The sequence below is a fragment of the Cervus canadensis genome, chromosome 18, assembly GCF_019320065.1.
Source record: "Cervus canadensis isolate Bull #8, Minnesota chromosome 18, ASM1932006v1, whole genome shotgun sequence".
In the NCBI taxonomy this organism is placed as follows: Eukaryota; Metazoa; Chordata; class Mammalia; order Artiodactyla; family Cervidae; genus Cervus; species Cervus canadensis.
The window spans coordinates 15,937,855-15,953,326 of NC_057403.1; the positions used below are offsets into that span (position 1 = coordinate 15,937,855).

The following is a 15,472-nucleotide window of genomic DNA, read 5'->3' on the forward strand; positions in this document are numbered from 1 at the left end:
GCCCTGGCCTCTGGTGGAACCCTCCCCCTTACCAGCCTTGACAGCAGCGGGAACCTGGTGCTGGGGGCGGCTGGCGCAGCCCCAGGGAGCCCAGGCCTGGTGACCTCACCACTCTTCTTGAACCACGCTGGGCTGCCCCTGCTCAGCGCCCCGCCTGGCGTGGGCCTGGTCTCGGCAGCCGCTGCGGCCGTGGCGGCCTCCATCTCCAGCAAGTCTCCTGGCCTCTCCTCGTCCTCCTCCTCGTCCTCCTCCTCGTCCTCCTCCACCTGCAGTGAGACGGCAGCACAGACCCCTGGAGGCCCAGGGGGACCCGAGGTAGGGTCCAAGCCCGAGTGAGGGCCCGCCATGCCTCCCCTCCGACTCCTCTGACCCCCCTGCCTCTGTCCCCTGCCTGGGAAGTGGGCGAGGAGGCCAGCGCTGGGGGCACCGAGGGTCCTCGGAGCAGGAGTGACAAGGGAGGAAAGACCAAAAAATAAAAAAATAAAAAGCAAAAGACCAACCAACAAACCAAAAAGAAAAAAAAGAAAGAAAAGAAATCAACCAACAGAAAAAAGAAAACCAAAAATAATCACAAAGAAACCAGCTGCCCCAAAGGAACCAGAGATGAAAAACAAACATTAAAAACAAAAACCAAAAAACAAACAAAAAGTTCCTCACCAAACTGAACAAACCAAATACCAGTCTGGAGCCAGACCTCAATGTGCTCACCCTCACTGCTACGACACCAAATAGGAGCCCAGCCAGGGGCGTCACAGCCTCAGCAGGGCGGACCTTACTCCACCCCTGGTGTAGGGCCAGGGCTCCCCCCTGGGGGGCGGTGGCCAGAGAAGGAAAAAGAGAATGTGCCAGCCTTCCAGCCTGTACCCCCTGCCCTGGGCCAGCCAAGACAGGGCACAGCCTGCGGTGGAGGGGGTGGGCTCAGAACTACCCACCAAATATTCTTTTCCAGAAGGTGAAAGAGAAAGGGCCTGAACAACCTTACACCAAATATTCAGTAGCTTCATCCAAAGGATGTACAGAATTTTTAGCATTGTGCTCAACAGAATGTGTCCCTGTTGTGTGTCCCCCCCTCTCTCCTGGCCCCTAGCTCTCCCCGCCCGGGCAGGGGGTCTCGCTTTAACCTCCTCCCTCCCCCACCCAGGGGAGAGTTCAAGGCAAGGCCTGGGATGACTTTTCAGCCCTTTTACCCCCTCCGCCCTTTCCCTTTGAGGGTGGGCTAGGCCGTTTTGCCAAGCTCTAGCTCTCACATGTTCCCCCTACCGCCCCCCGCCCCCCGCCCACCCGTCACCTCACCCTCTTCTGCTCAGGAACCTCCCACTATCCCTGGTCCAAGGGAAGGAGGAAGTTTCAGACAAGAGAGGAGAAGGTGAGGGCGTTCAAGTTGTCTTTTTTTCCATCCTCGTCTGTCAGTTTCCCTTAAAGAAAAAAAAAAAATTCATATTCCAGTGCCTATCCGTGGGATCCTTCACGTTCTTTGACATTTTTGACCGGAAACCAAAAAGAGAACTCACCTCGCTCCTCCCACCCTGTGCCCCTCCAATACTGGCAGATGCCTCTTCCTCCCCCTCCACCCCACATGCACACACGCACGCACCCCAGTGGTGGGGTTCCTCCAGATGGCGTCCCCATCAGGGTCCATGTGGCAGGGACAGTGCCATGGCCCGTGGTCCCCATCCGAGAGGGCGCTGTGGTGACCACCACTCCCACAAGACCTCCCTTGAGTCTTGGCTGGACCCCAGGTTTGCCCAGCCCCGGACGCATCTCGCTGGACAGAGGAGAGACGCTGCTGGGAGCCACGTTGCCCTCCTGCTATTGGGGAGGCCAACAAAGTTTTGAACCAAAAAAACAAAACAAAAAAACCAAACAAACAATAAATTAAAACTAGGAAAAAAGAAAGAATTTATAGATATATATATATTTAAGGGAAAGAAGACGAGGACTCTTCAACGAATAAGAAGGAGCCGCAAGGTGGAGCCAGGCCCCTGCACCAGTGGTCCAGGCCTTTGGTCCCCAAAGCGGATGGAAGGATGGATGCTTCTTTCTCTTCACAAATACCTCATGGACGTTGTCTTCGGGAAAGCTGGAGGGGGGCGGCTGGGGCCGGGCCTGCCCCTCAGCCAGGGCGGATGGAAGCGGGTGGGCAGGGCTGAGAGAGGGTGTCAGGGACGGGGGTGAAGAGCCCCAAGCTCCCTGCCTCCCCCCCCAATCAACTGAAAAAGCTTTAAAAAAACAAAACAGGAAAAAAGAAATGAGAAAGCAAAAAAGAATGGACGAAGGAAAACTAACAAACTTTCGGGTGGTTTGATTCCTCCTTTTGAGTTCTTCTGTCCTCTTCAGTCTGTCCTCTCTCCCATCTCCTCCTTTCTCTCGTCTGTCCCTCCCTCTTCCTCCCCTCCTCTCTCACCTCTCGCCATCTCCTGTTTCTGTGTCTCTCCTCAAACCAAAGTGTTGCTGTGAAGGACGCGAGCCATTGAAATCAGAGTGGCCCCTGCCCCTGGCTGGGCAGGCGCAGAGGGAGGGGAGAGCCCCAGGAGCCTGGCGGGGCTGCCCAACACTCCCAGGAGAGGCAGACGGGAGCCTCGGATGCCACCCTGGGCCCCGAGGCCTCAGCGTTCTCTTTCTTTCTTGTCTCCCTTCTCCCACCTGGGAAATGAAACTTTCGGGCTGGGCCATGGAGGCAGCAGAGACTCAGCTGTTTCAGGGGTCTCGGGGTGCCTTGTCTGGGAAGTGGTGGAGCGGTTGCCCCTCCCACCCTGGCACCGATGGGGCCTGGCATGCCGTTGACCCATCCTCGCCAGAATGTAAGCATCTCCGCTGAACCTACTCCCCGCCCTTACCCTACCTCTGAGTTTGTCCGTTTTTATTTCCTGAAGAGAAGGGACTGGCTAGCGGGCCTGGGCCCTAGCCCAAGGGTGGAGACGGGGCCACGGGCTCATGAACGGATAGGAAGGACGTTTGAGCAGAGCCAAGTGAAAGGAATTGCAACCAAAAACCCCTCCGAGAAGACAGGCAGCATGGAAGGCATGGTGGAGATGACTCAAAAAACTATGATTCTAGACCAAAAAATAGAAAAAAAAGAAAAAGAAAAAAAAAGGAAGAAAAAAAAGGAAAAAAGAAAAAAAAGAAAAGGAAAGAAAATCCAGGACTCACCACCACCCACTTCATCCTGCTTCCTCCCCATCAAGTCCTGCGTCCCGGACTGCTGCTCCTCCTCCACCCCAGTACCCAGTAGGAAGCTGGCAGAGAGGAGAGGAGGAAGCAGGGGGCAGGGATGGGCCTATGCCCTGACATTGGTGGAGGGACCCCCGTGTAGCCAGGGTGGTGGGGACCCTCCCCATCCAACCCCCATTATCTGGGAAAAGAAAAAACAAAGAGAAAAAGAAAATTCCTGGGAGGGGGAAAAAATAACCAAATCCCAAGCTTTAACTACAGCTGTGAAACCAAATATTGGGAAGGGGGTGGGAGGGAGGGAGGGGCAAGTGTGCCCCAGGTCTCCCCCCTGGGCCCCCCTCCCCCGAGGACTCGAGATAAGGCACCAAATACCTCATAGAACTTTAATGTTAAAAAATGGAAACCAAATATCGTTGGCTGGGGGCCAGCCAGGGCAAGGGGCTGGGGGGCTGAGGGAGCCAGGGTTAGGAAGGTGATGGGGGAATTCATGCCCCCCACCTCCCTCTGCCCCTTCCACTCCAGCCTCCCCCGTCTCGACTCCGGGAAACAAAACTATCTCATCGTTTTTATTTTGTGGTCTGTACAGAGCCTGTGTCCGTGTGTCTGTGTGCGAGCGAGAGAGTTGGGGGGCTGGGGAACTTTATGTGGGGTTGGGGAAGGAGACCTCAGGCCAGGTTCTGGGCTAGGGGAGATGTCTGAGGTGGGGGGCCAGGGGCCTGGGCTAGGAAGAAGGATGAGTGGACTGGAGAAAGTGGGAGCCCTCAATTTCTCCTCCCCAACCCTGACCTTACTCAAGGGAGGGACAGAGACTGGGTCTACCTAACGGTGGACCTTTTAATTGTGCCAAAAAAAAAAATGCCAGTACCTAAAACACCTCTCTCTGGTCTCTTCTGGGAGGGTGGGGGCTGGAAGTGGGAGGAAGGACTGCGGGAGGGTAAGTGGGGTCAGTGGCTATGAAGAACCCAAGGCTCTGTGTGAACTGGGGCTACGACCAGGAGGAGGGGTAAGGCTCTGAGTTTCCCGCATGTCTCCTCCCTGGGGAAGGCCAAGAGAGGGTCTCCAAGCCCTGCACCCTGGGAAGATGGGGTACGGGACTGGCCATGTGGTGAGGGCACCTCTTGACCTGGCTAGATCTCCTCCCCTACCCAAATCCCAGGGTGCCTCTCTCCCTTTAGCCCAGGGTAGGGAGAGCTGAGTGAGAGAGAGAGTGAGACAGACTGAGCAAGACTGAGACACGCGGGCCCCCACTGGCCTCCGAGTGGGAAAGGCAAGTGCGAGAGATAAAGGCCTCCAAGAGAAAAAAGAAACAAACCAAAGATTTAACCATTAAAAAAAAAAAACCCACAGACAACTCCGCTACCTTTTTATACGTTGGAAAAAAAAGTGAAAAAAATTAAAAAATTAAAATTAAAAAAAAAAATACACAAAAACTCCAAGCCGCAGTTCCTTCATGCGGTTTGAACTTTGACCTCAGCAGTCTCCAAAGCAAGATGACGATGAGAAAGGGGAACAAAAGAAAGAAAAAATAATGTATATTTTTAAGTATTTGTCCTTGAGATATTAGCTCCTTGTTAAACAAACACAAAAAGGAGAGAAAAATCCAGAGAGAAGCGTTGCTGGGACGGAGACAACTATTTACTATGTCTGTAACCCCTCCCCTCTGCTTCCCCTTCCTCTCCTTTCCTCTGTCCCTGCTGTCCCTCCCCCAACCTGTCCCCCAAGCCTAGGGGCTCAGTATTTATTTATTTATATGATTGCAGGGTGACTGGGGGCCTCTCTTGGCAGCTTGTGGAGAGGCCCTTTGGATCGTGGTAGGGTGGGGAAGGGGCGAGGGGTCTGGAGAAAAGCAGGAGCCTGATCTTTGGTCAGTTCCTCTCTGCCGGCTCCCTCTGGCTTCTCATGACACTGCTGCCACCTTCACCTCCCAAATCCAAGGCTTCACGAGGGCAAGGTGACCATCCCACCTTGTGAAGATGAAACTGGTTCAGCCCTTTCTGGGGTGGGTGTCTTTCCCCTTTGAAAGACCAGGTTCGAATGGGGAGGGGAAGAGGTGGCGAGTAGTGGGCAAAGAAGACCAGGGAGTCTTACCCAGACATGGAGCAGGCCCTGGAGGAGACCCGCCTCTCCTCCATTCTCCCCAAGTTAGCCCCCTTTCAGTTCTGTTTGTCCCCTGTGTTGGTAGCCCCTCCCCTCCCCCCCCCACCGCCCCTGTCTCTTCTCGTGGTAGCGGGTTAGCGTTTCAGTGTTCTTAACTCCAATCTGCTTGTTCATTGTAAAATGTGCTTCTTTTAAGGCCCCATTTTTGTAACTTGAGTGTGTCATTCATCTGAACAACATCAAAAAATAAAAAATGAAAAGCTGTACAGAGAGAAACACTGCCCGCTGTCCTTGGTCTCCTACCTTGGGAAGGGTGGTAGGGCAGTCAGGGTGTGGGGGTGGGCGTGGGCGTGCCTGGGGCGGGGGGCAGGCTTTACTGCTGTTGAATGTTCACAAGTAAGGCCTGAGCAAGTTTTTTTTTCACCAATTAAGAAAACAAGTCTGGGATCTTAGAATGAATTCAAATTCCTGAACTTAAATCTCATTTCTGGGGACCTCCCTTGCAATCCAGTGGTTAAGACTCCATGTTTCCACTGCATCATGGTAGTGTGGGTGCTCAGTTTTGATCCCTGGTTGGGGAACTAAGATCCCACATGCCCGTGTGACACAAACAAAAGAAATAAATCTCTTAGGCCATTTTATAGATATGTGACCTTCAGTATGTGACCTTCAATGTCAGCATCTGTAACACAGGGACAATATGTAGGATAAATGAGTACTATGAGAAAATCAGGAAGCCAGAGAGCAGTTGCCTACTTCCATCCACAGAGGACTTAAGAGACCATTTAAAAAGAGTTGACTTTGAAGTTGTCTGGTGAAACAAGATACACACCTGACTTCTTTTTCAGAATGACATTAAGTGCTCTCACTCAAATTTTCGTGCTTGTCATTCAGCAGGAACAACTGTTTCACACACCAGACCATGGGCTGATCCCCAAGATCTCACTGCTGAAAATCATCAGTGGGTCATCTGTCGTCAGGTCTTCCTGTCATCACCCTACCCTCTGATGTATGCCTGACACAGAGGTGCTGGGATTCTGTAAACTCAATAGCGAGGGATAGGGGAACAGAAGAAAGGAAAAGAGGAGGAGAGGGTTTGATCATTTTGAAAGAGAACAAGTGTTAGCACTTTGGGAATTCCCTGACGGTCCAGTGGTTAGGACTCTATGCTCTGCGCTTCCACTGGAGGGAGGCACTGGTCCCACCCCTGGTAAGGGAACTAGAATCCTGCAGGCAACATGGTGCAGCCAAAAAAGAAAAAATTGTCAGCACCGCACTGTTTTGGCAAGACAGAAAAGTGCTTCTCCAATTCTCAAGCCAAGTCAGTAGACAGTGGCACGTCGGGCTGGAAGACCCGTCTTTTGTTCCAGTCCTCCCCCTGTAGGGGGATGCAGTCAGAACCATATAGACCTAAAAGGACTCTATCTCCCAGGCCAGTCTGTGACAATCACAGATGGCACATGCAAGAGCACTCCGGAGCTGAACCTGGCGGCATCCACTTGTGGCCCCGTAAATGTGCTCACCTGTTCCAAGCAGCCTCCCCTGTGATCATACTTGGGCCTCACACATCTTGAAGAACATGTTGTCACTAGAGGACCACCATTCTGTTCCCTTGAGTGTTCTGCTTAAGCAGCTTCTACATCTAACTTAAAAAATCTAGCAACGCAAGGTTCTTTGTGGAGTCTTCAAGTCACCACCACCAAAACTGCTGTGTTCAAAATGCAGATTCCTAGGTCTCATTGAGACAAGCTGCTGGATCCAAATCTCTGGGGAAATTCCCAAACATAAAGTTAAAGAGCCTTTGCCTGTCCAACTCAAACTCCAGCATCCAACAAGGGTTTGATTAGTGCATCTTCTTTAGGACCATGGTCCAACTGAAGACTCTGGAAGTTTCAGTGGGGTGAACAATGACTTGTTCATCAACATGTTTGTGCACATAAACTTTTCTCAATGAGGGAGTCTTAAAAAGTTTTCACTAGAGGCTCTAGAAAGGAACCACAATAGAGGAAGGGTGATCCCTGCCCCCCACACTGTCACAGAGCTTGCTTCTCTGCTGAAAGCATCTTTATTGTGGAGCCAACCAGAACCCTCAGGGTTTTTCCCTCCATTCCTGTCCCTTGATTCAGCCTGATTTTTATCTGGTTTTGCAAAGAGAAATCCTCTAACTGTTCTAAGTATTTATTTGACATAACTTTCTCGATGTTACAGCTCTTCTTGAAAGCAAGCAGTTTGAGAATGAATCTTCACTTGTGGATTAAGGGGCTCTGGCATGCTGGGCTAAGGTGGTTCGAGTCCTTTCTGTAGGGTATGAGGTTATTAAAAGATGGAGCCACGATCCACACACTCTGGTAGAAAACAACGGCTTAATAGATAAGTGCTGTTCTTCATTAGGAGCTTTCAAGATATCAAAAGGCTGAGCGCTTTACCATTTAAAAAAATGAAGCCTAAGCCTAAGCCCCAGTGCCCAGAGGGCTACAGGATTGCTGAAGGTAGTCGATCAAGAGCAATGGAGAGGCTGAGGGGGCAGCTCTTAGGCCTCCCTTTCCACTGGTCTCAATGCAAAGAGCTTCCCTTTACCTCTCCTTCACTAAGGTTCCAATAAAAACCCTAAGACTGGAGTAACCCTGGGGGTGGGGCTGTTAGTTTTCTTGGTGTGGCTCTTAGAAACAAAGACTAGCATAGAAGCCAGGCACTTTCAGTCACACACTCACCCTCTCTCTCCTCCACCGCCCTCCTCCTCCAGGATATAGAAGGCAGCAGAATGGAGAGGAAAACAGAGGTGATTAAGTCAAATGACACTACGCTGAAATTCAAGCTCTGCCCTGTGTGGGCTGAATGACCTTGGGTCAGTCTCTTCACTACTTTTGATTTCAGATTCCTTTCCTACAAAATGTTCTCTTCACGGGACCAGGGTGAAGATTTCAAAAAATGTAGGAAAACACTTGAGACAAGTTAGGCATTCAAACATCAGCCAGCCACCCCAACCACCTCTCCCGCCACAACAAGCAACTGTTAGCTAACTCCAGGTGGGTGTCAGAGCACCTTCCTACCCCTAGAAACTGTTCATCTTCTCCAGCCCCTCAGCTGGATCTTGTCCCAGAAGCTACCTCCTCTACTGCCCCTGAGATCATAACTTTCCAACACGTGCATTTGCCTTCAGGGGTCCATGGTGAGAACACCAGATGGCCTTGGAGGAGACCACTCACATCAGGCCAGAGTAGGGGCGACAGGGTGGTAAGAACCACCTGAAGACTTTCCTAAATGTTCCTGCCCCCCCAGCAGAAACAGCTTCAGGTTTTTCCATGGGGCTGTGGGGACCTCTAGTGGTCAGAGAACCACACTGCCCCTACCTACGACCAGAGGCAAGTCCCTGCTCCGAGAGCCCACTGACTCCAAGTCCTCCTCTTAGGTTCTGGGTTCCCGTTTACTGAGCTCCACTGCTTGCCAGGCTCTGCTCTAGGCACTGGGGATGCAGCCATGACAAGTCAGACCCAAGAACCTGGGGGCTCACAGTTCTCAAGTTCCACCATCCCACACGGTCAGGCCAGACAAAAGCATGTAAATGTCCAACTCAGTCTTTATTGACTGTTTTACCTTGGGGCCACCAGTACTAACAGGTGTGGGGGGGCCCACCTTTATTCACGTCAAGGACCCTAGAGCACCCCCTCAGAAGACAATAAATCCAGTTACAGAACTTACACGGCAGTTGGGAGGAGTGGAAAGGGACACAGTATGTACAGAGACCTAAGGGGATGGTAGAGCTTCTTCAGCAACCGGGCCTGGTGGTGCTGAAGAGGGAAACGAGGTGCGGTCAGCCAGTGATCTGGACCCCCTCGGCCTCAGCCAGAGGGTAGATCTCAATGGCCTCCACCAGGGGCAGAGCCTCCACTGCAGTCTCCATCACAGCCAGGCCGACGGCGGCTTCGGCCTCGGCCAGCTGCTGCCGCACGGCTGCCTGGTGCTGCTGCTGGTGGGTCTTGCGGTGCTTCCACAGGTTGGAGAAGGAGCGGTAGCTCTTGCCACAGTCGGGGCACGAGTAGGGCCGCTCGCCCGTGTGGATGCGGCGATGTTCTGCCAAGCGCATGGAGATGGCAAAGGCCTTGCCACACACTTCACAGGCGAACGGCCGCTCCCCGGTGTGCAGGCGGCGGTGGTCCTTCAGGTGGGTACTCTGCCGGAAGGCTTTGCCACAGTCCGGGCACGGGTACGGCCGCTCGCCCGTGTGGATGCGCCGGTGCACCTGCAGTGACGTCTCCGTGCTGAAGAGCTTCTTGCACTCGCTGCACTCCAGGCCACGTCGACGCGTGGGGGCCGCAGGCGCAGCGGGGGCCGTGCTCCCGAGGGCCGTCGGGGAGGCAACGGGTGTGCGCGCAGCCCGCGGGGCCCGAGGGGCCGGGGGCTCCTTAGCCAGGACCTCCCCCGGCCCAGCCGCCGCGTGGGCGGCCTCGTGCGCCTGCAGACGAGCAGCGGAGCCCACCTTCTTGCCACACGTGCCGCACTCGAAGCGCCGCGGGGCCTGGGCGGCCGCAGCTGCACATCGGTGCTCCCGCAGCCGCAGGGAGGAGGGGAAGGCAGCACCACAGGACGAGCAGCGGTGGGGCTGGCGCCCGGCGTGGGCCACCAGCTGGTGCACCTCCAGCAGCCGGCGCAGCAGGAAGGAGCGGGGGCACTCGCGACACTTGTAAGGGTACTCGCCCGTGTGGTGGTAGCGGTGCATGAGCAGGCGGTAGGGCCGGTGAAAGCGCACCCCGCACTCCTGGCAGCGGTACGGGAAGTGCTGGGCGTGCACCAGGCGGTGCTGCCTCAGCGTGGAGCTCTGGGTGAAGGCCTTGCCGCAGTCCCCACAGCGGTAGGGCCGCTCCCCTGTGTGCGTGAGGCGGTGGCGGGCCAGGTTGGCGGGAGAGTTGAAGGGCTTGGAGCAGTCCGGGCAGGGGAACGGCCGCTCGCCCGTGTGCGTGCGCAGGTGGTTACGCACGTGCGACTTCTTCTTGAACATCTTGCCGCAGATGCTACACTTATGGCGCCGTTCCAGCCGGTGCACAAAACGCTGGTGCCGGGTCAGCTGCAGCGCCTTGCCAAACTCGCGACTGCATAGGAGGCAGCGGTAAGTACCTGGGGCGGTGGGCTCAGCTGAGCTCTCCTCGGCCGCGGGGGGCTCCGGGGCCTCCGGCTCTCCAGTCTCTGCCGGGGCTGGCTCAGGGAAGCCAAGGACGGGCTCCTCCGGGGGGACTGGTGTTGTGGGCAGAGGGACACCCCCAACCCCGTGGGTACGCCGGTGATAAAGGAATTTGGTGAGGTTGACAAAGGTCTTTCCACACGGACACGAATGCAGAGGATTGGGGGTGTGGGCTCGCCGGTGGGCCAGGAGGAGGGCCTCCGTGCCAAAGGCCAGGCCACAGTCCACGCACAGGAAATGAGACTCACTGCTGTGGTCTCCAAGGTGCTGGTCCAGACTGGAAGGGCTGGGGAAGACACGACTGCACAGGGGGCACTTGAAGACACCCTCCCGGTGACTCCGCAGGTGCTGCTGTAGCTGGTGAGGTGAGAGAAAGAGCTGGTCACAGGCTGAGCAAAAGAGCTCCTGGGTGGCTGCCCCGCCTGGCTCTCCGCTGTTGTTCCTCCGCGCCCTGCGTCCCCGGCGATCTCGCCCAAGGGCTTCCCCGTTGCGCAGCTCATAACTGTGGTCAGAGGACGGCACAGGCTCAGGCTGAGACACAGGCACCTCCGCCGGTGCTGGGGTCAGAGCCTCCGGCTGCAAGGCAGGCTCCTCAGACTCTGGGGCGGGAGCAGGGAAGTGGGTGGCCTGATGCTCCAGGAAGTCGGCTGGCAGCTGGAAGAGCTGCGAGCACTCCGAACACTTGTAGAGAAGCAGCTCCACCTCGGTCACCACCTCGGTGGTGGTGGCAGCGGCAGAGGGGACAGCTGCCCCTTCCCCGCCCTCTTCTGCTTTGCGGTACGAGTGCTCCACAGCCACGCGGGTCTGGCCCACGGGGGACCCCACGACAACTGGGGACCCCAGGACAACTGGAGTCGGAGGCTTGGTGGGAGTGGCCCGGAGGTGCGTCTGCCGGTGGTTCAGCCAGAGCTCCTGGCTGGCAAAGAGAGCCTTGCAATCCACACACTCATAGTGGATGGTGCTGGAGCTCAGGGCCGGCGCCTTGGGTGGTGGCTCAGCTGGCACGGCCTCCTGGGGCGCCAGCATCTTCAGGTGCAGCTCCTGGTGCTCCAGGAGCTGGCTGGGTGACATGAGCAGCTGCCCACACTCCAAGCACTGGTACTGGCTCTCCTGGACGAGGGTCTGATAGAGGCCCGTGCCAGAAGCTGCCTCTGCGGCCACAGTGACTCCGGGCTCAGCCACGCCCACCAGCTCGAAGTGCTGCTGGGGCACGTGGGAGTTCTGATGCATGAGTACCTCCTCCAGGGATCCATAGAGCTGGTTGCACTCAGAGCAGACATAGCGGTGCTCAATGTACAGGACCGTTTCCTCTGACTCTTCAGTCATGACGGCGGCAACACCCTGGGCTGGGAGATGTGGGGACAAATCATATCTAAGTCACTGCTTCTTCAGTCCTACCCAGGGACAATTCTTTCCCTTCATCATTCCTCTACCAAAACCTGAGATCAATTTACCCCTCTAACGTTTTGCTTCCATATTTCTACCCCCACCCCACTCCCTAACAACCCTTCCTCTCCTGAACACATAAGAACACCAAGCACAAAGCGTTTCCCACAGTCCCTTCCCAGTCAATCTACCTGAATCTCATCTCTGAATCAACTCCCATTAAATTCCCATCACCAGATCCTTGCAACCGGTCGAATCCCTCATTCTCCTGCCCCACAGCTGGCCCAAGGCCCCAGCCTACCACACAGTAACCTCTTCAGTCAGTATTTCCTCTACTGACTCCTTACCAACACACCACCCCATCCCTACCCCAGGTGCCTCACAGAGGCCTGGAGCACCCACTGCTCACAGCTCGCTCCTCCTCTGCTTCCACCCCCAGGTTCTCTCTCTCTCTTTACACCCCAACCACTCAAACTGTCCCAATGCCCGGCCACCTTCAGCACCTTTTCATGGTTCAACCCCCCTCCTCTGCACATAGCCCATCACCCACTAACGTTCTCCCTTTGGTGCCCAGGTTCCTCACATCAATAAACTTTTCTCACATTGGCCTAACCCATCTCCACACCCAGACCTTGCCCACCTTAACCACTTTCCCACGATTCCCAGGTCCCTCTCTTCAAATGACTTAACTCCCTCTACACATTAAGGCTCTCTCCCACAACCCTAATAGCCTACCCAGAACTTCTAGACTCAGCTTCACAAAAGACAGCCAGAACTTTCTTCACACTTAGATCCCTTCCACCACCCTAACTCACGTCTCCAGAGCACCCAGACACTCTTCGCATTAATCATCTACCTCTTCTGTGCACTGAGACCTCATCTACAATTCTAAGTCCCTCTGGGGTACCCAGCCCCCTCTTCATACTAACTTAAGCCCCTCTTCTTCATAGACAACCACCCTGGACAATAGAGGGATTCCCAGAACCTTTCTCCACATATCCTTCTTCGAAAAAAAAGACCCTTCCCACCCTAACTTCTTCTTGGGATACCCAGATCCTTCTTTAAAAAAGACCCACCCTCACCCTAATCCATTCCGGAGACAGACGCCCTCCTCTCACACATTACTAATCTAACCTTTTCTTCCTTGCAGAAAGACCCCCTTCCTCCCACCCTAACCCATTCTAGGGACGCCCAGACACCCTTCTTCCTATCAATCGAAGCCCCTCTTATCCGCAGTAAGACCCAACCCCACCCTAACCCACTCCAGGGATGCTCAGATCCCCTCTTGATACCCAAATTCCTCTTTTCTACAAAAAGATTCCACACATACTCTATCCAATCCAAGAATATCCAGACTACCCTTCATAATGGCTTAGATTCCTTTCCCACATACTCCTCCCACTGTCCAAATCTCATTAAGAATACCTAAACCCTGCATCAGCATCCTAAACCTGACAGCCAGCCAGATCCTCCTTCCTAACACCCAAGCCCCTCTCATCAGCCTATTAACCCTGGGTCTATCCAGCCCCCTGCCCCACCCTAGACACAGATAGCTCTCACCACCCTAAAGTCCTCCAGGGACCCCCAATTCTTACTCTTCACCTTGACCTAATTCCTGGTACTTTCCAAAAAGACTACTTCTCAAGTTATTCTATAAACACGAAGACCACAGCTTCATATAACATAAAACTCCTTTACACAGAGACCCATTCTCAAATCTCTCAACCCATTCCAAGAGTGCCCAACGCTCCCCGCTCGCCCTCCCTCCCCACATACTTTAGTTTAACTCTTCATATTAATGGAACTCATCCCCATCCTTCACACTGGGACCTCCACCTCGCCCTGAGCTCTGAATTTCCCCTCTAGGCATATCCATTTCCTGGTATCTTTTCACACTGAAGACCTAACTCATGGGCCTAACTCTCCAAGCATAACTAGATTTTCACTTTACGTCAACTTAACCACCTCTGTTCTCACGGCCGGAACCCCTCCCCGGGCACCCAGCTGTCCTCTAACCGTCCAGCCTTCGTCCTGGGTTGTCCCACCGCCAAGCCCTTAGCCGCGTACTCCCTGGAGCCTTAGAGACCCTCCCGGGGACACTCGAACTCCTCCCTTCCCACCCAACTCCCCGCCAGCGCCCAGCTCGAGCCCCGTCCCTCCTCACTCAGCCCTTCCCACGACTCTCGCTCCCTTCCCACCCGCCGCCCCGGCCCGGTCTCCCGCGCACCCGGCGGGCCGTTGGTACCGCTCCGCCCCACCTCCCGGTGCGCGCCCCCCCTCCGGTCCTCAGTGCGCAGGCGAGGTGGCGAGAGAAGGCCGCGCGGGCAGGGTGGGGAGCCCGGCCGGCCCTTCACTCGCCCGCTCGCACGTACCCGCCTCCGCCGTCTCGCACGCCCCGGGACCGGACCCGGACCCGGACCCGGACCCGGGCCGCAGCTCCCCTTGCGCGGCCACCCTGGCGCTGCGCCCTCTCTAGCTCCCGCCGTCACCTCTCGCCTGCTCCGCAGCCTCGTTCTCGCCCCCGATCGCCCGCAGCAACGCCCCTCCCACCTTCCTCCTGGGCCGCCGCGCGGATGGCCGAGTGCGCCCAATCATCGTCCGCCTGGCCTCTGCCGTTCGGCCAATCGACGCTCACGTCTCCGAGCCCTGGACCAATAGTATCGGGCGTTGGTCTCCCTCCGCAGCACCCAACCAATCCTCCAGCGACGTTTTCTCACTAGCCCGCCCCCGACTGAAAGGGCCCGCCTCCTTACGCCCTCTGAAGGATGTTCCTCCTCCACCTCCTCCTCGACCCCTCTTGACGGGTCGAGAAGGGAGGGCGGCGCGATGACGTCAGGCGGCGGAGCGACGCTTCTGGCGCCATCTTGGGGCCGCTGGGCGGGAGGCGGGTTGTTCTCCAAAGGGAAAGTAGGGGAAATTGAGGCACAGACACCAGGAGGGCGGCGAAGGCGGGGGAGCTGAGGCTTAGGAATCCCTGAAGAGCGAAGGGAGAGAATGAAGCTATGGTCAGCGCGAAGGGGAAGCTGTAACACCAATTGTATGGAAGGAGAAAAAGGGGAAATCAAGGCTCTAGACTTACTTTGTTAGAGAAGAATAAAGGCAGAAAGAAGGAAGGGCAGAAAAACTGAGGGACCTTTGAGGGAAGGGGGGAGGAAGAAATGTCGGAGGAAAAGCACGGATAGGGAATCTGAGCGAGCAAGGAAGATCTGAAGGATAAGGGAGGAAATGGCAGTTGGAAGGAGAAACAGTAAACAGGAGGGGCATTTGTTTCCTATCGTGAATATTTAATAAGCGGCTGCAATATGCCAAGTCAAGGTTAATCTTTGTAGGGATAGAGAAGGAACAGGAAAAGTCTGTGCCCTCCTGGATTTTAATTTCTGAGAATATAAAAGTATCAGATTCAGGGCTTCCCTGGTGGTTCATCCAGTGGTTAAGAATCCGCCTACCAGTGCAGGAGACACCCGTTGCATTCCTGATCTGAGAATGTCCTACATGCATCGGGCAGGTAGGCCAGAGGACAACAACTATTGAGCCTGTGCTCTGCCCCAAGAGAAGCCACCACAAAAAGAAGCCTGTGTACTGCAAATAGAGAGTAGCCCCTGCTCCTGACACCTCTAGAAAGCCTACGTATAGCAAGGCCAA

The 15,472-nt window shown here is 55.2% G+C and overlaps 2 protein-coding genes across 14 annotated transcripts in view; one reads left to right on the plus strand and one right to left on the minus strand.

Annotated features, from left to right (window-relative positions):
* The window catches only part of POU2F2 (POU class 2 homeobox 2), an 80,698-nt gene extending 76,107 nt beyond the window's left edge, over nucleotides 1-4,591 (plus strand). For all 12 annotated transcript variants that reach the window (XM_043434983.1, XM_043434985.1, XM_043434991.1 and 9 more), the window contains one exon: nucleotides 2-4,591. In XM_043434983.1, the coding sequence (XP_043290918.1) occupies nucleotides 2-336 (335 nt within the window). In that variant the 3' untranslated portion in view covers nucleotides 337-4,591. The remainder of the gene's footprint in view (nucleotide 1) is intronic.
* A 4,236-nt stretch (nucleotides 4,592-8,827) lies between these two features.
* Nucleotides 8,828-14,415, minus strand: ZNF574 (zinc finger protein 574). Of its 2 annotated transcripts, none has more exons than XM_043434961.1 (2): nucleotides 14,320-14,415; nucleotides 8,828-11,790 (listed from the first exon to the last, which is right to left on the minus strand). In XM_043434961.1, exon 2 carries the CDS (start codon nucleotides 11,768-11,770, stop codon nucleotides 9,080-9,082), a length of 2,691 nt encoding a protein of 896 aa, XP_043290896.1. In that variant the 5' UTR covers nucleotides 11,771-11,790; nucleotides 14,320-14,415; the 3' UTR covers nucleotides 8,828-9,079. The 2 variants fall into 2 exon arrangements, with proteins under 2 accessions (XP_043290896.1, XP_043290897.1); XM_043434962.1 differs by having other exon boundaries at nucleotides 14,203-14,379.
* Nucleotides 14,416-15,472: the final 1,057 nt, after the last annotated feature.